The sequence below is a fragment of the Leptonychotes weddellii genome, chromosome 3 (assembly GCF_054177405.1).
Source record: "Leptonychotes weddellii isolate Sample4059 chromosome 3, ASM5417740v2, whole genome shotgun sequence".
Classification (NCBI taxonomy): Eukaryota; Metazoa; Chordata; class Mammalia; order Carnivora; family Phocidae; genus Leptonychotes; species Leptonychotes weddellii.
The window spans coordinates 166,852,360-166,876,528 of NC_138371.1; the positions used below are offsets into that span (position 1 = coordinate 166,852,360).

At 40.2% G+C, this 24,169-nt stretch overlaps 1 protein-coding gene across 1 annotated transcript in view; it reads right to left on the reverse strand.

Moving 5' to 3' along the window:
* Positions 1 to 24,169, reverse strand: part of NALCN (sodium leak channel, non-selective) — a 282,810-nt gene that overhangs the window by 22,418 nt on the left and 236,223 nt on the right. Inside the window, exons 20-32 of the mRNA XM_081815176.1 lie at positions 23,352 to 23,357; positions 22,721 to 22,822; positions 22,233 to 22,302; positions 19,574 to 19,665; positions 19,364 to 19,486; positions 17,629 to 17,685; positions 17,269 to 17,389; positions 17,043 to 17,174; positions 15,924 to 16,091; positions 14,153 to 14,257; positions 10,489 to 10,595; positions 3,905 to 4,025; positions 3,722 to 3,820 (exon numbers count right to left, since the gene is read on the reverse strand). Of these exons, the coding sequence (XP_081671302.1) occupies positions 3,722 to 3,820; positions 3,905 to 4,025; positions 10,489 to 10,595; positions 14,153 to 14,257; positions 15,924 to 16,091; positions 17,043 to 17,174; positions 17,269 to 17,389; positions 17,629 to 17,685; positions 19,364 to 19,486; positions 19,574 to 19,665; positions 22,233 to 22,302; positions 22,721 to 22,822; positions 23,352 to 23,357 (1,303 nt within the window). The remainder of the gene's footprint in view (positions 1 to 3,721; positions 3,821 to 3,904; positions 4,026 to 10,488; positions 10,596 to 14,152; positions 14,258 to 15,923; positions 16,092 to 17,042; positions 17,175 to 17,268; positions 17,390 to 17,628; positions 17,686 to 19,363; positions 19,487 to 19,573; positions 19,666 to 22,232; positions 22,303 to 22,720; positions 22,823 to 23,351; positions 23,358 to 24,169) is intronic.

The window sequence follows — 24,169 nt, forward strand, 5'->3', positions numbered from 1 at the left end:
GGACTCGATCCCGGGACTCCAGGATCATGACCTGAGCCGAAGGCAGTCGCTTAACCAACTGAGCCACCCAGGCGCCCTATAAATTTCTTTCTTTATGGATTCCAATTTGTGGTTAAAGTCAAGAAATCCAAAACTACGGCAGGGTCAAAAATAAATTCTACATGGTTGACAAATGGTTTTTCATAGCTAGGTCTTTCATTCTTCTGGAATTCATTTCTGAGTATGCTGTGAGGTAGAGATCTCTGTTTAGTTTCTTCTATCTAGACACTCAATGACCCCAGCGTCACTTACTGATGGTCTCATCTTCTCCACTGATTTGTTGTGCTACTTCTGTTTTACATATACCTGTGCCTCCTATGACTTTCGGTTTTGTTCTGTAAGTTTAACTTTCTGTCCTTGTATCATTACCTAACCTGTTTGACTCACTATAGCTTGTTTATTTTCCTTTTCCACATTTTTGTTCATGCTTAACCTTGAGAGAGGTTTATCAATTTAATTTTTTTAAAGAATCTGTTTTTGTCATTCTTGAATCTTTTATCGTATCTTTGTTTTCTATATAATTAATTTTTGTCCTTATCTTTGTTACTTTCTTCCATTTTACTTTGTTGTTCTTATTATAATTTATTGATTTGGATATGTGACATATTACTAATTAATTAATCTTTGATTTTTTAAAAAAATGTACACTTATAGTTGTAAATTTCCCTCTACTGATTTACCTGTATCTTGCGAGCTTTCATCTATGATTTTTATAAATGATTTATCTAAATGACTTGTGCTTTTCTATTGATTTCTTCAGTGACTCATAAATTATTCAGAATGTTGTCTTAACATCTTCAACTTATGAGGGATTTTTGTCATCTTTTTTTATTATTGTAGAGAATGCGCTCTGTACATTATCAATTTTTTGGTATTATTTTATGACCTTGTAGAGGGTACATTTTATACTTGAAAATTACTGGGGTCAGGGTTCTTTTTATGTCCAGTAGATCAAATGTTTTTATTGTGTCAAATCTCATATTTTCTTTTTTTTTCTGTCTACGAGTTTCTTAGAGAAGTATGTTACTATCTTTCACTATGATTTGGACTTGCTAGGTTTTTAAAATAATTTGGATCATTTTTTCTTCATATATTTTATGGTTCAGGAGTTCTATACTTCGCTAGGGATTAGCTTCTTTTGGAATTATTTAATTACACTGTTTATTCCTAATAATGGTATTTGTTTTAAGTTAATTTTTCTAATATTAGTATTGCTAAACCATTTTTCTCACTAACTGCAAACAAATACTTTGGGTTCTCTGGGTGTAACACACATTCATATTATTCCTTAATTATACAAAACAAATTATTTTAGAAAGTTGAACTCTGAAATGATCCAAAAGACTAATAAGCATGGTGGTATCATCTGTTCATTAATACCTGAAAACCTCTGAAAGCTTATTATTGTGAAATTAAGTTTATTAATCAAACTGTTATAATCAAGAAATTAAAAATACATATATTACTAGTATAGACTTTGAACTTTTTAGACAGGGTTCCATTTTCTAGGGAAGACATAATTTTCCATAATTCTGAATTGTGAAAACATTGCCCCCAAAGCTTGCCTTATTTCCCATATCTTTATATTTCCCCACTGCCTATATATTTGGAAATCTGCTCACATACCTTTGGATATGACCATTAGCATGTGAGCTCCAGGAGGGCAGAAATCTTTATGTGTTTAGTGTTTAGTTCGTGTGTTTAGCTTCTTGTATCCCCAGGGTCAAGAGCAGTGTCTGGCACCAGTAAGTGCTCAAAGAAATCTGTCGAATGACTGAATGATAAATGAATAAATGCTGTTATACAGCAGCTCACGTACTACCCTCTGAAAAGCTTACAGAAAAAAAAGATCTCTTCTAAATGGTTCATATAATTCAGAAATTTGGATCTCCAACTAAATAATCAAGTTTGTAATGTCTGGTAATGTCATTTCTTCTACTTTCCCTCTTTCTCTAAGCACACACTTGAGCTTATGTCCACATTCCCCTTACCAAGCCAAGATGCTTCTTTCTTCCCTCAGAACAGAAATACAACTGGTACTGTGAGTAAACCTCCCGACACCCTGCTTACTTAGCCATTCCTCTAAGTTCAAGAGCTGCGATTGATTATATATTCGTCTCTAGTTGTTGAACATCTATGTTGTTGCATTTATGTCGCTGATTTGATTCTTCTGAAATCAGGACCTGATTCTCCTGAAACCAGGTGTCTGCTCAGAGGGCCTAGCACGGTGTTCTGAGCAAGCAGAGCCTAAGCTCTCTGTTAACTGACTGACTGGCTTCTGCTCTTACTCAGGAATCCCCGGTGTCTGCTCTAGCGCAGGGCTCAAAGGCATCTAAAGAGACCTATCTTCCTCCTTCTGCTTGGTATTAAATTGAACACACTGTAGGGCTTAAAGACACTCATTTATGAATGTGTTATAGTAAAATAGGGGGCTGGGCAATATGATCTCTCTCTATCCTCCTTTCTTACACTAAAATCCCATGTTTCTGTGGGTCGGAGTAGTGTTGGGACCCAAAGGGGGATTTTTAAGTCACACCCTTTGAAAGCCCGGACGAAATGAGGTCCTCATTAGGCACACATCAAAGGTGGCAATTGACTGAGTAGCTGGAACCACACGTGTGGAGCCTGGGGGGGGCCGTGAATGATAGAGTCCCAGGTAAAGCTGCCCTCGCCAGCAGGCTCTGATGTGGCTGTGTGCGATTCGGTACCAGCCCTGAATCCCAGGAGCAGCACGGTGCTGTGCGGCACGTCTAGCTTTCATTCACTGCAGGGCAACAGTCGACATTTTTATACTCTTGAATTGGAAGACTCTCAGACTGTCTGCAGAGTCGGCACCACTTCTGAATTCTGGACCTGGCTTTTCTACACCTTAAAAGCCCCAGACAAGTTATGTCACCTCTGTAAGCTGTTTTCGCTTCCACTGTGCATTTCAGAGTCGAGAGAATTGAAAACAGCATATGTCAACCTTAGTGCATAGTAAGTGCTCGAAAGCTGTATGCACCTCGATTATTAAGATTCCAGAAGACTGGACCCTTACATAATAGGGGGCATGTCAGCCATGTCCAGAAGAATGACGTCGAATGTTCTCCCCCCAAACTCACTTTTTGACAGGAAACTATGCTGGCCATTTTCCCATTTGGGAGCTCTTGTACTGATCATTAGAGCTGTTATGATCTCAGAATGTTTCCCGAGTTCATAAAGTATGTAAATTTCTTCTCTGAAATTAGAAAATCTTCTTTTTATTCAGTGAATTGGGATTGAACATTTTTTCCTGCACCCCCAGCCCCATCAAAATGCCGAGTTCACCTCTGGAGTTACAAAGCATCCAATTTACATTGTGTGAAAGTTAATATTACCTGCCATCAGCGCGTCCCTTAGTTCAGCTTGTATTTTCATAACTTGCTGCCCCTCCTTTCCGTTTGAACAACAGGAGATGTGCCTTTCAGTTGTCAGTGAATTAATGATACCATTACCAAAAGGGGAAATTTAGCAAGAGAACCGTGCTCTTAAATAGTGTGCCTGAAAGGCAGAGATGAGGTAGCTTGTCAAATAGTTATAGAGATTATTTACACCAGTCACATTAGGGGTTGAATGCGACTTCATGCCGTGGGAGAAAAAGAGAGCTCAAAGCAAGTGGCTAGAACGGAATAAACCCTGCGGTATTCAAACCAAGAATGCTTACCTTGTTTTCATTGAAATTAGCAATAACTACTCCAACAAAAAGGGTCAGTCCAATCATGCAACCCAGGAATACAAAAACATGAATATAGATCCCATGCATCTGTATAAATGAAAAACACGGTTATTCATCAAAGCAAAGGAAAGCAGCTGTTGAGCATTCAAAGGATTCCATGTGCTTGCTTACCGGCCCCACACGATGAATAATAACATCCCTCACTTCTACCCAGCCTTTCAGGGAGAGCACTTCAAACAATGCCAGCATAGCATTTCCCACATTGTCAAAATTAAAATTCCGAGGATTTGCCCTGCAAGTCAGAAAGAGGAATGCTCTGTGAAATTCGAGGAGGAGCAGCCTAGGGCAAATATCCTGTAGCTCTTTCCGGTCTTAGGTGAGGGGGTATGTTTATCATTTGGAAGGTAGGCTAGACGGCATTCATTTGCTCAATCATAAAAATGCATGAATGCCTTATAATTTTTTAAAATGTAATTCTTGGGTAATAATGGGGCATTCTTAGCAGGAGGCAACAAAAGGCAACAAACTCAACTTCTAGCTCTAGATGTTCTGCGATGTTTCTGGCTCGTCCTGATTATACCCAGGGCTGGAAACACACTTTCTAGTTACAAACTGCACGGGAGATGCTCACAAAGGGGCGCTGGAGTCTGGGTGTGAATTTTTTAAAAAGATATCTTTATTTATTTTAGAGAGAGAGAGAGAGAAAGTGGGGGGTGGGGCAGAGGGAAACAGAGAGAGAATCTCAAGCAGACTTCCAACTGAGCATGGAGCCCGATGTGGGGCTCGAACTCAGGACTCTGAGATCATGACCTGAGCCGAAACCAAAAATCTGAGGCTCAACTGACTGAGGCACGCAGGTGCCCCTGGGTATGAATTTTGCAATAGTTTTATAACCAAAAAACTCTTCTACAGGTGTAAACTACAATTCCTGATGTTAATATAGAAAGTGTAAAAAGAGTAGAATCTGGCCACTTTCCTTAATTCTTGATGTCATGGGAATATCACGCTGTAAAGTAGTGACGCATTTAGAGGTCACTGAGTGGCAAGAGGTGTTTGCTCATAGCCTAGATGTTTCCAGAACATTCTCTCCCAGTGGGATTTTTTTTCTCTCATTACCTCTGGGTGTTCTCAACAGAGACTTCTTGTAGACCCCCACGCTGCAGTATGCTTTCTACACCAACAGCTGATTCCTGATTTCTAACACACTCTGTCTCCACTATTAAATTTTTTGAAGGGGGGATGGGTCATTTCTTGTTTTTCTGATGTTTTACTTTTTTCTTCCCACGAACAAAAGGGATCTTTTCTATATATTACATCTCCCTTAGTCATTATGGGTCTTAGCTAACATTTTTGTTGTCAGTAGAAAGATTTCAGTGTTTTTCTCTTTTCCCCCTTATTAGACTATTGAAAATAATTATAAGATCTAGACAACTACACAATGGAAAGTCATGACTATTACTGTATTTCCTAAATTTGATGGCGAATTGGGCCTGGCACTACTAAGAAGAGTAAGCCTACAGAAGCTTAACCAAATTATAGTTTGATCATTTCTTTTTCCTGCTAGCTCATTTTTTTTTAAGATTTTTATTTATTTATTTGAGAGAGAGATAATGAGAGAGAGAGAACACCTGAGAGGGGATAGGGTCAGAGGACGAAGCAGACTCCCTGCCGAGCAGGAAGCCCGATGCGGGACTCGATCCAGGGACTCCAGGATCATGACCTGAGCCGAAGGCAGTCGCTTAACCAACTGAGCCACCCAGGCGCCCTCCTGCTAGCTCATTTATCAAAATTTAAGCTTCACAAAAGGCAACACTCTGGGGAAAACCTGGGTTAGTATTTTTCTACCACCTTTTATATGTATTTTTTAAATCATAGAAACAATCATGCAATGCACCTTTATAAGTTTTCTTTTTAAAAATATTTTTAAATACTAAATAAATGAGGATCTAATAAGAAACCATACAGCTAAACTGACTTGCTCCTAAAGATTTAAAGCTGATTGGTAGAAACGTTTTCCATATACTGCAAAAACCCCACTCAGAAATTCCTATTTTGGGATTCTGATTTATATTTTTTAAGTATGAAAGTACAAGCATATTCTCTTGGATTTTTCCAACATCCTTTCCTTTGGGGGTTTCAATTAAATTTAATATATTTTACAGCAGACAGAAGCCGTAAGGATTCTGCAGATGCTACAGTTTTCTTGAATAAGGATTTTTTTTTTTTAAGCCAAGCAAGCCAGCTCTCAGATCTGATGTTGAACTTTCTTACCCATCTATTTTCTTTATGTAAAAGTGCTTTTTTAGCTGAATTTGCAGCAACCCAAAGTACTTTCATGTTCCACATCCTTTAGAAGTTAGAATATGTTAAAAATACACTTTTAGGCTAAACCAAGAAAAATAAAATGGAGGATTATAGACTTAACTAGTTGGAACCATACATCACATTAAAAAAGTAAGTATCCGTTTTAATCATCTAAGATGTTTGTGTATGCTTTGTTCATGTTACTAAAATTGGAAAGTTTAAAACTTTACCTATAACTACAGAGGACTTCAGTAAGTCCCAAACACAATCCATTGTTGTCAGTTTTCCTGTTGTCCTTCCTTGATCTGGAAGCCTGTTTAAATATAATCTTTTCTGGTTAATTTAAAAAATATTATAATCTTGTCTATCCAATTCAGAAAACTAAGACATGGTTTCTGACCTCACAATTTCATTAATCTTCTACCTCTCAGTGAAAAGTGCTCCAAGGTCCCAAGATCGTGATAAGGAGGGTTGCTCCTCCTCTGGGAAGAATTGGACCCCCAGGAGGAGAGGAGCTCAGCCTGTGGCCTTGGGTGGAGAAATGCAGGAGATGACATTGTCCAAAATGGCCCTTCCAAGACCCTGGAAGTATCATGTTTCTGTTAAACTTAAAAAAGCAAGGAAGGGGTGCCTGGGTGGCTCAGTCAGTTTAGTGTCCAAATCTTAATTTCATCTCAGGTCATGATCTCATGGATCATGAGATCGAGCCCCACGTTGGGCTCTGCTTGGGGAGACTGCTTTTCTCCCTCTGCTTCTCCCCCCTGCTCATGCACTCTCTCTCTCTTAAATGAAGGGGGTAAATCTTAAAAAAAACCCAAAAAACAAAAGTAAGGTAGATTTATATTATTTTCCTTAAAGAGCATAGTCAAATTGTTTGAGCTGTAGACTCTACAAAAATCTGATCTTCTTCTGCCTAGAATGTATCATGGTATGACTTAAAATTACCTAGGGGTAAACTCCAGGTAAGCTTCCAGTGAGTTCAGAGGCTTATTTATGTAGCATCAAAGTCTTTAGCATATTGTATTACATTATTTGTAATATTAATTTCTGTTCTCCACTACACTTCAAGCTCCTAAGGGTTGGGGACCACAGCTTGTCCCCAGTGACAGAGTAATGTCTAGAGATCAGTAAGCACTCAAGATATATATTTATTGAAACTGAGTACTCATTTTTGATATTTCTTTGATGCATTCCATTTTCCTATGTCCTAGACTTTTGCTTAAAACAAAACACACAATATTTATAATATATATATATATTATATACAAGGTAATTTTTATCTCATCAAGTCTGAGTGATTCAGAAGAAAATGAATGTATTCATCTGAGCAGAGAATATGGAAGCCTGACTGTCTCCTGAATTAGGCAGTGCATATTTATGTCCTTCTCAATTATAATTATCAAAGAATTCCCCAATGCCAATTCCCAAGATATAAATTATTTTCTTAATCATAAATTCACCAATATAAAATTATTTTGGCTGCTAACTCTTGATGAGCTTATTAACGAAGGAAAATGTGAAAATTAGCGTGGTTATAGTTGACATTCATTTGACAGAAGATTTTTATTTCCCTAAAACTAACCCAAGTCACAATATTCTGAACCAATGGACAAGCCCTATTGTGATGGTGTTCAAGTGATGCCCCTCTGTCAGCTTATGCTTTTAAAGTGCTGTCAAACTCGAAACCCCTAGTAATAACTTACATGAAACATTGCATGAATTTTTAAAATCACAGGTAGCTGGTTTTATGGAACAGATTGGATGCCAGAGGGTATGGTTGGAAACAGGTTTACTTTTCTCCCAACACTGCCTTCTAGAGGCTTCTAGCTCCCTTCCTGACATTGTGGACATCCCAAAGCTTTTGGGTCACTTTCAGTTATGTGAGTCTCCTTCTAAAAAGCCCACTCCATCCTACATCAAACCTTTGTTCTCATGACCTGTACAAGAATATCTTTCTTAGCTGCTCTGCCTGATCCACGGCTTGAGGAGGGAAGAAGAGTGCTGGCTGCTCTGTTAACCTCCTCCCCTTCAGGCCACCATCTGATTCTTACAAGAAGGGGATGTGATGACTTAGAAATGGAGTTCAAGTCCATGTATCTTACACTGGCGGACACCAGCCACTGCTGCTTTGGTCCCAACAGCTATTCTTTTCATGGAGTGTGTTGTCTGCCATGTTCCTACCTTCTGTAAACTTGATACTTTAACGTCTGTCCTACATGCCTATGATGGGCACACTTTGCTCTGGACAGCTCGATAAAATGCCCGAATCACCCGGCCTTGGCCTCCTACCTCTCTCATCACCCTCCCACCTCCTTGGGAGGAGTTGTTTTTAGGGCTTGCTTTTTAAACACAGACCAACCAACCCAGAGTCCACAGCCCCAACTACCTCCTTTATCAGGCTTCCACACTCCAGCCCATCATCCGCCTGCCCGAATCACCAGGTACCGGACCACTAGGGACAGCACCTGTGTCCAGGAGCCCACTGAAGTTCCTCAACGAGCCAATCCTAAGCCTGCTTGGCCCAACTCACCCATCCCAACTCAGGGAAACCACGATAAAGGTTCCTTCCCACAGCTCCCCTGTGCCTCGTGACTGACCCTGGTGCTTCCTTGTGTGGCCTCCCCATCCTCTTGGGAACTATGAGTAACAAACCAGCTCTTCAATGGTAATTGTCTCTTGATCTGTTGGCTCTACTGTATCTCAAATTTTCTATTAATAGACTATATCTTGAAACATTCCCCAGCATGAGGGTGCCCCATTGTGTCATTCCTGCTGAGGGTTGTCTGAGGGTGATTCCTCAGTTCTCATTCCTGGAAACTTCCCCACAGCCCCTCCAACAAGAGCCCCCTCTCCCCAGCATACAGCCTTTTGCAGCAGAGTTCCATCAAGATGGCTCAGATCAGGTGGCCCCAGGCAGTGATGACTCGGAGCTTCCAGAAACACCCAATAACCCTGCCCTGCCAGATGGTGAAGGGCAGCTTGCCTACACGAGCATCTCTTCTCGCCTTGCCAGTCTCTGACATGAAACAGTCCCCACGGGGGGCCTCACTTGGCTGGGGAGACAAGCACCCCTAACCTCCTCCACAGTGAAGGTACAGAAGCCACGGCACCGTCTACTGAATTCCTTCACTTCCATGACCCTGTCTTTGAGCATAGTGTTTCCTTTTACGGGAGCTGGGTGACGGAGGTGGATGGTCTTTTAGTCAGTGCTGCTGGAAATGGCATGTTGCTCTCTTCGGAATATAATCAAACTTTATCTCCTAGTGACCTCAGCTCGGAGGCTTTTGCCAAAATTCCAAAACAGTAGTAAAAAAAAAAATCTCATTTGATGTCTTGCTCTGAATAAATTATTTATGGTGTAATAATGCATTTTCACTTCACAAAAAATAAACTCTATGCTTCCTTAATATTTTATTTTAATGTAAATTAGACTGCTTTTCTAGTAAGCACTGGGATAAGGATATCTCCATGAGTTATGTACATCCCTCCTCAGCTCAAGCCACATATCCAAATTCATCTTTTTTTTTTCATAATTCTTTGGTATTTAAAAAAATTAAAACCCAGTATAAATTGTACTGAATTGTTTATAAAAGTTAATTTCACATTAGAGAAATGCCAAAGCTGGTCACAATGAGTCCTAAGGGTACAACTGGGTGAAATGTAATTTCTTTGAAAGAGTTCTGACATTTAGTAGAGCATACCAATTGTGACAAAAACAAGTCGTCGCTGTGGTTCACTTGTTATTCTAAGAGGTAAAATGAAATAAAAAGAAAACAGATGACTACTTAAAAGGACAAATGAAGTTAATAGGACACTCAGTTCATCAGTGAAGCCTACTGAGAGATTTCATTCATGGTCATTAATAAACTGGATGAGAAAGAAGGTACTAGGCACTTCTAGCTTTGATATAAATGCTTTGAAAACTCATTTTCAAGAAAAATGAAGTTTAAAGAGAAAGTTAGATATAATCATTTGTGTTCCTGATTATTCCTTTCCAGTGTTTCCATAATGGAAATCCTTCAATGTAAATGGGTTTTAAAATTGAAACAGCTTTATGATTTGGGCTTCTCTACAACTGTTATGAGGATATCAGATTCTCCCTTAAAGATATAAACTCAGGACGAGTTTAGTTTTAATTTGATAGAAAATCTTTGTCTTTTAAGGCTCACTAATTTCTAATGCCATATGAATCGAGATACATACTTCCAAATATTAGAAAAATACTGGGGTGATAATCCATTAGTTTCATGAAGCAACACGGGACTCAGTGTACCACTTGCTCGCTCATTTACTGTGTTTTTGCATCCTGTGGTAATTCAGTGCTTTGCCTTGTATTCCTTAAAATCATCTTGGCACCTCCAGCAAAATTACTTTTTATGCCATATTATATTGATTTAAAACCTTATACTGACAAATACAGCATTCTTCAGGATCTTTTTTGATATGCTTACCAAACACGGGGCACCCAGAATCCAGGCTTTTTCTCTCCAGGTCTTAATTTTAAATTTAAGTTCTTGGACACACTTACATTAATTCTGAATATGCCGTTACAATCTTCCTAAAATAGGAAAAAAAAAAAAAAAAGGAAGAGGGGAGCCTGGTCAGACAATGAATTCCTAAAAGATAAAAGATAAGAAACACTTTTAACCTAGAATAGCAAAGGTTTTTGTATGGCAACAGTGACGTGGACAGCCACCTAGCAAACAGGGACAAGGACTGCAGAGATGAGTAGTGAAAGTTTGCGCTGGAAACATTCGCAAGAAGGCAAAGGATCCAAACAGACATTCCTCACAGGGAGACACACAAATGGCCGATGTGCACATTAAAAGATGTTCGGCGTCATTAGTCAGCCAAGAAATGCAAATCAAAACCACGATGGATGCCACTTCCCATCCACTGAGAAGGCCATAATCAAAAAGTCAAATAATGAGCTTTGACGAGGATGTGCAGAAATTGGAATCCTCTCTATATCCTTATTCCCCTGACACCTGCGTGCCTCACACACTGCTGGTGGGGCAGGAAAATGGTGCAGCCACTTTGGAAAACAGCATGACAGGTCCTCAAATGACCAAACAAAGCATTACCGGAACACCCAGCAATTCCACCCCTACGTTTTTACCCAAGAGAAATGGACACAGATATCTACACGGCAACCTGTTCATGAATGTTTATGTCATTATTATTGTAAATAGCTTAATTATAATGATCAACAGGTGGAAACGATCCAAGTGTTCATCAACAGATGAGTACATAAATGAAATGTGCTGTAGCCACGCCATGGAATATTATTCAGCCCTAGAAAGGAATGTAGTGCTGACATGGACTACAACATGGATGAACCTTGAAATCACTGTGCTAAATGAAAGAAGCCAGCCACTAAGGACCACATAGATTGCCTTCATATAAAAGTCCAAAACGAGGAGCTCTATAGGGACAGAAAGTGGACGCGTGGTTATTTGGGGATGGGGGTGTCAGGGGGATAAGGGTATAGAGGGGAAAACTTAAAAGACAGAGTTTCTGTTTGAGGCGATAAAAATGTTCCAGGACTATTATACAACTCTGAATATGCTAGAAACTATCCAACTGTACACTTCCAGCAGGCAAAGTGTGTCATATGTGAATTATATCTCCAATAACATTGTTTTTAAAAGATTTTAAAACATGAGTAAGAAGTTCTTCACTCATCTTCTGTCTTTATTCATTTTGTCTTATCTTTGTGACTTTGGCCATGATTGTCATATTTTGAACCTAAACCCGTCTCCTGGGTATAATGTGTATACACTTGGATATTTCAATGGAACTTCAAATTTTAACCTGGTTAAAGTCACCTTCAACCTTGTTTCCTCCAACCTTCCCCATTTCTGTCCACGGACCAGCATCTTGTCAACCCCGGCATAAAGATCTCAGAGTCATCTATGGCTTTCCCCTGTCCTGCTTGGGCCTCCTCTCCATTCTTATTTCCACTAGTTTAGTTAATACCAACAGTATTTCTCTTTGGATTACCAATAACATCCCTTAAAACAACAGCCTTCTTGCACAAATAATACCCCTTTAACTTCAAAGGCATGGAGAAACTTACCTAATATTACCCAAAGACAAACACAGTTGACATTTGGGCATATATCCTTCTAGTCTTTTTTCCTATGTGTGTATGAAATGGCACACTTTTTACCCTTCCATAGGGTAAAATATTAAAATATTTTGAAAATATTAAAATATATTGCAGTTTTCTTCCCATTGTAACTTTACACGTTCATCTACAACATTATTCCTATTGGCTGTGTGGTGGTGGATCAAGTAGAGTCCCCCGGATATATTTGGCCTTATGGCCCCTTCCGGTTTGTCTTTCTGAGCCCGCGGGGGCCAACCTTTGATGGGGTGAGGTGTCCTGGCATCTTAGTTAAAAGCATGGATGATGGGGCTAGGCTGCCTAGACATGAATCATAGCTTCCCCACTTATTTTGGGGTGGCCTTGGACAGGTTATTTAACTTTTGTCCCTCTATCTCTAGCTTGGTGTGGGTATGAGTAGATAGTGTAAAATCACAATGTGCTTAGGCCATTATTAAGATACTGAGTCCTGCAAAATTCCTCCTGGGCTTCATCTTGCAATGTTGTTGTCATCTTTCTGGCCTCCATTCAGTGTGATTCTAAAATAACCCTTCCTTCCTGACTCGAGTGTGCAGATGAATGCATCAGCTCTTTATCATCTCCCTTGTTAGCTAATTTGGTTCACCATGACCTTTATGCCATGTTCCTTGTTATGTCTTCTCAGGCTTATCAAAATTCCAGAAACCTCTGGCGACGCAGGTGATGCCCCACCTAGGGTGTTTCTTCTGCTCTGCTGCTTCCTGAAATCCTCACTGTAACATAGTCGAGATAATGTATTTTGACTGGACAAAGATGTGACCTGTATTTTATAACCATTAGAGAAGGAATCATTTTTATAATCAGTAGCCCTGAAAATGTAGGCATTTTCATACCAATGAAAAATCTGTATTAGATAGCCATATTTGCTGGAAATGGAGAAATATGTATTATAGTTAAGCTCTATTAGGTCTTCGGGTACATGCATTTTAATGGACTTAAGGCATTATTTTACCTGGATGAAAGAGGAAATGCTTTTGCTGTTTGTACATAAGCAGTGCGTGACTCACTTTTTAAATCTACATGTACCACAGGGCAGAATCCTAAGAGCAAGGACACTGGAGAGTGTAGCAGTGATGGCTAATTATAACCACACTTGGCCCGTGTTTCTGCAGGCTACATCACTGAGTTACCTACGGCATTCTCCCATCTGGCCTTGGGAGGCCGTGCTCTCTCCAGTGGAACTGGTAGAAGTGAGATGTGTTGCCTCGAGGCTCAGCCTGTAACCCTCAAACATGGAGGTGGTTCTGCGCTCCTCTCTGCCAGCTAAATGGAGAAGACTCTGAAGATAGCAAAGGGTGGATAAAGAAGGAAGACAAAAGGAACTTGAGTCTCTGAGAGGGCATTTGGAGGAGAGCTGTCCACCTTACCCAAGATGCAATGTGTTCCTTTCATCATGTTCAGCTACTGAAACACTGGCTTGTCCAGGAGCTGGCCGCCTCTTACTAACATTGACTGAAGAAAGATAAGGCAAAGGGCAGTAGCAGAAGTGGTCAAGCTTGGGTCTTTGTTAACTGTCCTACTGGGGAAGATTCTGGACTTCCCAGTGGAGAGAAAGCTGAAGTGGAGAAGCAATGAACAGTGGTACGACAGTCAAACTTCAACTATGCCTCTTGTCCTTTCTGGGGGGCTGTTTGCTGATATGAGTCTCCTGTGATAACAGAAGCAGGATTAAGTTAGGGGAGGCCCAAAGGGACAAGCATACGGAATCTAGGGTGGCTATGCCAAACGTGTCAACAGAGGCTCACACCAGAACAGCAGGAGAGAGTAGAATAATCTGGGGTGTGCTTTTAATCTCACAAACCTGTGCTAGCCAGAAGAGACATAGTGCCCGCTTTAAGCAGAAGGAGTTGGTGGGAAGAGAGTTCTTAGTTTTGTGAGGGGTTCTCAAAGTAGCCTCAGCACGTGCTGACCGAGACATGGCAAACTACCCGAATTTTAATCCCAAACAACAGAAAGTAGTATCTTACCCTCCTAATAATGTTGGGATCATTGCACTTGGCCAGTTTTCCCGCAAAAAGCTGAACTCCAAAGCTTGCAAAAACAAGCATTAATGTCAACAAAAGAATGGAGACCTGAAAAAAATTGGTGAGACATCACATCTCAGGGTAAGAAATTCACCAGTAGGCTTGATTTGAACAGGGATAGGGACATGACTTTTCAGATAACATGGTATGAAATCCTTGGTCTTGATAGTCTAACTTTTCCACCTCGGGTCATTCAATTAGCTTTGCTGGAATGTTAAAAGAAGGGAATTAACAACAGGTTTTGGATTTTTAGAATAAAAACACATGACTTTCCAGTAAGAAAACGGGCTATGGTATTTTTGATATGACTTGGGTTTTTCTGATTTTGAAATCGACACTTTAATGGAACCAAAGAAAAGTGTTTGAATAATTCTATTTCCCCCATTTTCTCCAAATGGATTCCTACCTCTATCAGCAGAGCATAAATTAGAGAGACAGTGGTTTTGCTCTCTTGTGAGCAGGGAGGGCATCCAGAGGAGGTGAGATCATTGGGTCCTAAAAAGCAAGTCTGTTAATTGACTGGTGCTCCCTCTGCTGGATGGTGCCTTGGTCTCAGCAGAGAAAAGTAGCAAAGGGTCAAACACTGAACAAAACCACTGATCTGTGCTGGGTGAATCATCTAAACATACACCTTAAATATACTAAAATCTCACAGAAACATCATCAGGAGAAAGGCAAATAGATTCTTTGCTAAATTCTATCAGGGCTCAAAGATGCATACATATTAGCAGTCGGGTGATACCCTTTTCTCTTTCAGTTCAAGCTGTGTGAAAAGCCACCATGTTGTGGCTTTAGCACAAAGAAAATATGGGATTTCAAATACGTCTTTAAAAAAATATTAGTGACTCTGTACCTACAGAAACATCACAACCTGTCTTTAAAATACCCTAGAATCAACTGCAACGACAGCTGTTCTCTCCCCGTAGGTGTGTTTCTAGAAAGCAAGATGTAAAATAAGCCTATGTAAATTAATTAATGTTTTCCATGCATGAGCAGAACTCATCAATAATAAAAAGAATCCTTTGATCACTCCTTTGTAAGGCACAGATCCTTCTGTAACGATTGTGAGCAACGAGCTTCCTACTCATCGTTTTTTTCCGCAGCCCTGTTCTTGGAAGGAACCCTCGATCAAGGTTGCCCAACTAAAAAGAATGAAAAGGATGTTTTCTCCCCATTTTCAAGTATTCATTACTGTATCCTGAGGCTACTTAAAGTGGGGTATAACTGTATGTTACATTTTTTTAAGTTATTTTATGTTAACACTCCAAAGATCAGAGACATAGTCTATGTTGTAAGAAACTGGTGACCTATGAAATAAAATAAGGAGCCCAAATGTGTTAACTGCTAATATTGGTGAAGTAGGTGGTGTTGAATCTTATCTTTAATTTCTAGGTAAGGAAACTGAAACCCAGAATAAAAATTAGGGTCACAAATTAGGAATGGAAGTGTTAGCAAATATGACCTCTTGGATTTTTCCTTTCATTGTAACTTTCCTAAGAATGTTCATTGAATTAGATATACCAACAAGTCAGAGCATGCGTGGGCAAAGCTTCCAAATGTGTGACTGTGTTTGGTTAGTGCCTTTTATAGGCTCCTGGTGATAAACAAGATTGGACACTTAGCCTCTGGCAAGCGAGACTCCCTGTGGCCCCTCGTTAGCTTCATTACAGAGCCGGCCTGTGTGAACTGGAAGCAAAGGGTAAGTGTAACGTACCAAGAAAATTTCCTTGAAGCCGCTGAAAAGTTCTCGAACAACTTTCCTCATCTGAGGCACCAGTTTGAATATCCGCAGAGGTCTCAGGCACCGAAGAACCATTAAAAGCTGAGCTCCCGATTCAGCAGGCACATTTTGAGGCATCCAACAAAGAAATATCAAGCTCACCTAGCAAGGAAAGACATATCCCTAGAATTTATACAATTTATCCTTCCCCATCTACACTGAGAGCCAACTGCATACAACTTGCCTTGAGCAGAGATACCACATGGCCCAGAGGACAAGCATTCACTAGGTACATATATGCAATCTCTTAACTCTGAACCCCACCTACACCTGTTAGTGACGCCAAAGGAAAAGTCATCAGCTGTTTGCAGGCATGAAATGGGGGTGCCCACTCTTTGTGTGTACCCCAGTGCATTTCTGCTCCTTACTTTAACCTACACACTGGAGGCGCAGGTTGAAATGTCTTTGATCAAGGATACTAAGCTTCATGCTTGACCTGATTCTCACTATTTTATTGACGATCTAAAGATACTCTATGTTAGTGGTCATGATTCTCCTTGTTATGTTGGAAAAGACATTGATTTTATGCCTTCTTGGACATATAGAAAAAATGAAATGTCTTTGAGTCCCTTCCTATGGTTTCCCAATTTAGTTTAACTGAACAGCTGAATGGTCACCTTGTCTAGTCAGGTATTTTGTATATTGGAATTGAAAGAAAGCTCCAACCACTCTCATGTTAGGCTGTTTTTAGCAATGAGGAACTCATCAATCAATTATATGATGGAGGTGGTGGGTTTTTTTTTTGTTTTTTTGTTTTTTTGTACGGGAGCCACAGGATTGTGGGGTAGGAACGAGATTTCTGTCTTAGGCCTTATTAATGTATGTCTTACATGTAAAAGAATGTAGTTGATGTATGTGAACCATATCCACGGAAATTTTTAATGCTTTTTATTTAGATTTTTACATGCATGCCCTTCATTTGCCTGTGGTACTTGAGACTCAGTAATGGCATCTAAACCTCTGGAACTCACGCATCTTTCTCTTGTACCAAGAAAGGCAGGAGAGTTCACAAAGCCACAACACCTTACATTTAGGAAATAACCGGAGACTTACAAGATATATAAATATGTCCATGACTCCACCAAAGTCCCTGATGACAGCAGTTGGAGTGAAAAATAGGCCATCTGCCATAATCTTCAGATTAAGCTCGATGCTCATAAATATCACAAACACGTACTCAGCGATCTGAAATGGGCAAGAGGCAGTTGGGTCATCAAGAAGGGAAAAACCGCAACCCCGTGTTTCTGCTGAGCTGTGGGCTGAAATTCGGCAGTCGTACCTGCAAAGTCGGGGCGTGCATGACTCTTCGAAAGGGGGACTCAAACATCATGGAAATGCAGGAACAGATGGTTACGATGATCATGACCCAGTCCAGGTAAGTTACTAGTCCCAGCAGATCACTGCCAAAGACCAAACATAACTGAGAAACGGACGCTCCAGGGAAGGCCGTGCAGGTCAGAGATGGCCCTTCTGTGATTCTATAAATGTGACTGGATTTTTTTTTTTTTGAAAGCCCCCATTATCTATTTCTTAGCACAATATGGCAAGAAAATAAAGGGAGTCTTTACATTTTTATGCAGCATAAAGTGGTACATGGAAATTTCAAATGTGCATGGAAAATGGACTTTGTGATGCTTACTAAAGTTGATGGTACTTTGTATTTTTCACAGCTCCTGTGACGGGATCTGTTTTAGATCTGTAAGAGACAACAAACACAACATTCTGCAACAAAGCAAGCGTGTTCTCACTTGACAGCATGGTATTTATAAACATCTTATCTACCTAAAATCTCTTTTGTATCCTCTGTAAAATTACATTTCCAGGAACTGTGTGGCTTTCAAAGGCAGAGAACATTAAATGACAGAAAAAATCAGAAGAGTTTGCAGCTGATGGCTGTGAAAGTAAAGTTTAAAATTTCTCAAAATAATTGATTTGAGAATTCATGAATCCAATCAACAATTTCTGACATGGATGTGACAAAACTTTGACTTCCATTTAAAAACACTCCATTAAAATCTCTGCCTTAGTTCAAGAGTTTTCCTCATGATTGTTCAATTAAACCTCCAGAAATTAAATAGAGCTTTCCCCTCTTGTGTTTAACTGATTTCTTGTGGAGTGATTTATATAGAATTTCTTGGGGCCCCTACTTATAAGTTTCACTTTCAGGGAGCCTGTGATCAATCTTCAGTGAAGCCCGTGACGGTCTGTGTGTGTATTAGTTTCCTAGGGCTGTTGTAACAAAGTCGCACAGAACAAGTGGCTTAAACAACAGAAATGTGTTCTGTCAGTTCTGGAGGCGAGAAGTCTAAGAGGAAGGTATGGGCAGGGTTGGTTCCTTCTGGGGGCCGTGAGGGAAGGACCTGTCCCAGGTTTCCCTCCTTGGTTTGTAGACGGTGTCTTCTCCCTATGTCTTCACATTGTCTCCCCTCTCTCAGTGTCTGTGTCCAAATGTCCTCCTCTTAAAAGGACAACAGTCATATTGGATTGGGGCCCACCTTAATCACCTAATTTTAATTTAATTATCTCTTTAAAGAGGCTATTTCCAAATAAAGTCAAATTCTAAGGTACCAAGGATTAAGGGTTCAATATACAGATTTTTTTGGCAGGGGGACACACACAGCTCAGCCCACAACACATAGTGATATGCTATCATAATATACTACTAATGATACCAAGGGGGAAGATCCAACTACTTAGATGGAAAGCTTCCACACTTCCTCTAGGACTCTTCCGGATATATACCAAAGTTGCGCAGGACAAAAATGCCATTTCATCCACTGGTTGCCTGCTGAGATTGGCTTGGGGCGTCATAAATGCAACGTCCTCCTGGTTGACCACACCGACGGCCTCCTACACATTTCTTCCATGCATGTAGGGACAGAGACACTGGCCAGTGGGGTTTCTTCTCATAACAATTGGTAATGGAAGCACTAGTCAACTTTATTTCTATTTTACATTATTCTAGAATAATCCAATTAGGGTATTTTCACCACAAAGAAACTACAAGTCTGAAAGAAGGTGTGGGCAATGACCTTCCCTGCATCATTCAGTCTACTCTTGGTTCGGTATTTCCGAAATAAAATGTGGCGTTAGTAACACCGACAGAAACGTATTGGGTGACTTAAAATGAGCACATAAAAATGGCTGTTCAGTGTTTTATAAACGTGAGTTTTATATAAATGTTAACGGCTTGTAACCTTTGTTTGTTTTCCACCTGGTCGACCGCTCGGCCAAAAGGAGCAGCATGATTAATTAGCCCACGGTTTATTTTGTGACCCCATTAGGATTACATGTTCCTTCTTCCTAGTATGACAACCCCCCCTGCTGTTTGTACGATGCAGGCCAAGCACCTGGCTGAAATGGAGTGCACTTACGCATTGAAGCGTGCCCGGACCACCACCCGGCAGAAGTTTCTGAACCTGTGCTCCCGTCCAACAATGAACAGAGGCTTGTCGAAGTATGGGTGATTCTCTCTCAGCTCCTCTTCCTGCACTTTCCTGGAAGGGGACATTCACGTACAGGAAGGCTGAGGGAAAGGCTGTCATTCCAGAGCCAGAGCCCAGAAAGACCATAGCGCCCCATACCTTTTCATTTCCGCTTGTTCCTTTTTTTCCTGGATCATCTTGATTTCACTGTCTTCTCTTTGTGCGTTTCTATATCTCACTGTATTGGAATGCTAGAAATACAATAAAAGGGGGCACATCAAAATGGAAGATTTTTTTTTGAAGGCCCAGAAAGATCATTTTTAGAAACGCTGAAATAAATATCTTGATTTTAATATATATATCTTTAATGACCACAGTCATCTTAATAAGGGTATTTTTTCCTTCCAAAGGGTATCTTTTTTCAATAGAAATATTTATTGAGGACCTATTATGTGTCAGGCACTGTTGGGAGTGCTGAGGATATGGCAAAAAAGCCAAAAGAAAGGATAAAATCCAGTTCTTGTGGGGCTGACATTCTAGTCAGGGGATACAGATAAAAATTGAATCACAATATGGGAGGGTGTTAGAAGATGTTTAGTGCTATGGTAAAAATCAAAGGGGACAGAGAGTGCTAGAAGGCTCCGCGTTTGACCGGTCACAGCAGGCCTCAATAAGAAGCTGTTATTTGAGCAAAGATGAGAAGGATCTGCAGGCCACTGGGTATCTACAGAAGTGTGCTTTTCCAGAGGATGGGTGGGTCCTCATGCTCAGGGAACAGCTGTGTGCACATGGAACAGCAAGATGCCCTGTGGGTGGAGTCAAGAGGGCAAGCACCAGGGTACAAGACACTGAGATCAGGGGGGTGGGAGGGGGCCTGATCATGCAGGACCCTGACTCTGGTTTTCACTCCCTGGGACATGGACAGCCATTGCTCAAATAACCTGATAGATATTATTGCAAGTATTCCTTAGATTTCATTATCTGTATCTTCTATCATTTGGAATAAGTGAGACAGATGAAACTATTTTAAACTGCTTCTGTTATGGAGGAAAAGATATCAGGAGTGATTTCTTAGGAAATTAGCAGAGGCTCATCACTTTTTGCTATGGAGAAGATGGGGAATAGGTTTTCATTATATGTCTGTGTAATAAATAGAATAAAAAGTCTTTGAAGAAGAACTAAGCCTCTGGAATTCAGACTATATAGGTAGGGTCTTTTGTTGTGTATATTTAAACACATATTTTCAAAGCCGTGTTCTAATTTGGTTCTTAAGTAGACTATGTATTTCTAGTGAATCACACTGAAGGAAAGTGCTTTGAATTAGTGTTGTCTCTCTGAATTTTCTCGTAGAAGTTTTCTCCATACAACATGCCTGGCCCCCAAATTATGCATACATAGGCCATGTGTTGGATCCAATCACAATTCCATGTAGACAATATGGTAGATCATATCCGACAGGGCTCTGGCTTAAAAATCATGGCACCAACAGGTGTGCACACCAATTAGAACCTTGTAAAATGGGTGATGATGGCATCAGGTGTTCTCATCACCAACTTCTATCGTCAATTGTGCTTGGAACACTTAGGAGAGTTTACTCTAAGATAGCAGTTTCTACTTATTGAAAGCAGTTGTATTATTCTGGAAACTCCAGAAACTTAAGAAATGAGAGGTAAAGTGGTGAAAAAGACAAACAAAACCCAAAAAACCCAAAGGCTTGCTACCTTTCTCTTGCTAGATCTCCTTTCTCCAATGCCATCCTTGGCTCTGAATATTCAGGACTCCGCTTTCTTAGCCAATTTAGCTAGACTCAACTTAAGATCTACAGTTTAATGTGGGTGTCACCAATGATAATTATTTAATATGTACTTTCCAAGTATCTTAGAAACCTCGGCATGTACAGCTGCTGGTGAGTTTAACCCAGAGGTTAGACTTCTGCCTCCGTGGGTTTGCCTGGGTTTTTATGTGGCTTGTTTCTTCGCTTCGTTCGGGTCTCTGGTCTAACACAGAGGTGCGAACACTGACCATCTTCTCGAACATTCCCTGCCTCCAAATCTACACCTTTGATTTCTTTGTATCATTTTATTTTTTTTATAATGCAGAGCAAACTGTCACAGCAATGAAGACATGATGGAAAATAAATAAAAAACACTTCCAGAAATGATTATATATTTCTTTCCTTGTTTAGTCTTTGTCTCTCTTATGGGATTTAAGTTCCTGGAAGGCAGAGGTTTTGTCTTGTTTCCCCACTGCTCCTCCTCACTTAGAACAGGACCTGGCACATAATAAACACTTGGTAAATATTTTCTTTGAGTCAGTTAATTAATCAATGAATGACCTAGAGTCTAAAAGCAAAGAAATTCTTGGGAAATAGTATGCAGTCTTTGAAAGAAAAATTCTTCTAGAAGTAAGATTTTATTTCCTAGTAGGTAAAGCCCTGAAGTTACAGACACTGGATCTAGATTCCAGAATATTTGGAAAATTTAGTAAAGATTTAAAGTTAATGATACAGATCAATTCTATATAATGCTTTGAATATCTTTAATGTCAGTCAGAGGCAAGTCACACGTCACTTTTGTGTTGCTATCTTAATGAAGACATGTGCTTTGTGGGATGTCTGGATTTTTGAACAGTAAATGGTCACTCTTTTGTACTGGCCATTCAATTTGCTTCCTGAGTCTCCTGATTCCCTCTGATATAAAGTCTTACGGGGACAGGACAATGTGACAGAAGGGTCCAGGCGCTGGAACATTCTAAACAGTAATTTAAATGCATTTTCATAATCATGCTTCCCAAATCCAAAGCATCGCTGAGAACTTACATCTTGAGTCAGGGTTTCAAGAGATTTCCCCCTGCTGATCCTCTGGCTATTGGATCCGTGTCTCAGTGACCTAAAACAACCACAGCCAACTGGTCAATACATCCCAAACCAAATTTTGACTTTTGAACAATGGCCATTATAAGAACAAAATAAAGTAACTTTTCTGATACCGTCACAAATGCTCATCATTTCTTTTCATAGCGAAAGCTTTCGTTTATTCAAATGCCTTTGATCCCATCTAACAAATTGCAGAACTTGTCCTTCTGATCCTTAAAAGTAAGAATTTGGCCATCACAAAGGAAAAGGTTTTTGAAAGATTTTTTTTGACTCTTTGAATCTGATTGTGAGTTTCGTTATTATTGCCATCAGCAAATAGAACAAAGTTCCTCCCACATGCCTGTCTGCTAACCGGGGCTGTGCACAGAGACCATTTCCTGTAAAACTCCTTTCCTTACTTTCTCTGCAGCTTTGTGTCCTGGTGTATTTACCTGCGCTCTTGGCGGATATGATGCTGCACACTGAGAATTGACCTTTCCTTTGCTGGCTGCCCCTCAAATGATCCGCTCAGCATGCGCTGTCGAGTGCAAGCTCTAGAAAAAAAAAAGGAGCCCGAGATAAATGCATGATCTGTACACTTGGGATGAATAATAACATAACTGCTCATTACTCTTATTATTTTTAAGGAAACACCAATGATCAGGCAAAACACAGCAAATGACAAATAACCAAGAAGGAAAATGGGCTTGAGGCTCCGTGTCAAGAACACTTACAAAGCACAACTGTCACAGCTAGGCGACGCGGGGGTGCTGGAAATAAACAGAAAGCTCCCGCCTGCCACGACCCGTCTCCCCCCACCCAAGGGGGGAGCTTCCATCGGGATCCTGCAAGCAGTAGGGCCAGCCTCACCATAGGTAGGCACGATATTGGTTTTGAATTTACACAAGGAGGTTTCTAAGAACAGCCCTTTGGGGAAGGATTTGTCCACCCAGGCCTCTGGGATGATGGCGTATATGTTCCAAGGAGATTTTGCAGAACTCCAGGGAAACAGGAAAACAAAACTAGAGGCAAAAGTGACTGGTAAAGAGAAGTAATGAAAGCTGAGATTAATACCTAAGAAACCTCAGTCTAAAGTCTGTGGCTTACAGGTAACCGGTTACCACTTTCTTTGCAGCCATGAGAAACTCTGAAGACTTTTTAAAACGTGCCCCCTTGAAACCATACCTGGGCTGGTATAGTTTCAGATTTGCTCATGAGGGAAGATAATTGGGTGACTCAACACCTGGGGTGTGAATGATTGGAACAGAAAACAAAATTCCTCTTCCAGAAAGCTCCCTCCAACTGGAAATGACAGCATTTCCCTTGACATAGTAGTCAAGTGGAGAGAAAATAATACAGAGGCTCAGAGACCTGTGTCCCCAGGCGACACTGTCACGGACTAGGTGAGTGACCTTTGGGCTCAGTTTTCTTATTGGTAAAGTGAGGACAAGACCTTGATCTCAAAGAAAACTCAGAGACTTAAAATGCAAGGATTTTATGATATGCAAATCTTATGATGCCATGTTTTTCAACACCTGAACACATGACTTTTGTCATTGCTTTACATGAAACTTTCATACTTACGTTTCCTAAAACACATTTCTAGATTGGCTTTGAATTAGATAGATTATCACTGTCTGTCTCAGAGCCAAGATCTTCAAGAAAAAGATACATGTCTGTTTAGCATACGTTGAAGCAGCTCTTACGATATCACGTGTATATTCAAGTAGTTAAAAATGCTTTTGATGCCAATGAAGATAATTACAGCAAATACCTATGAAAATCATGCAAATTCAATGAATGGAAATGCGTTACAGGGAGCCATCCCCCCCACATCACTCTTCTTAGTTTAATAAGCACCACGGAGAAGTTCAAGATAAAACCCAAAGTCAAAATTTTAT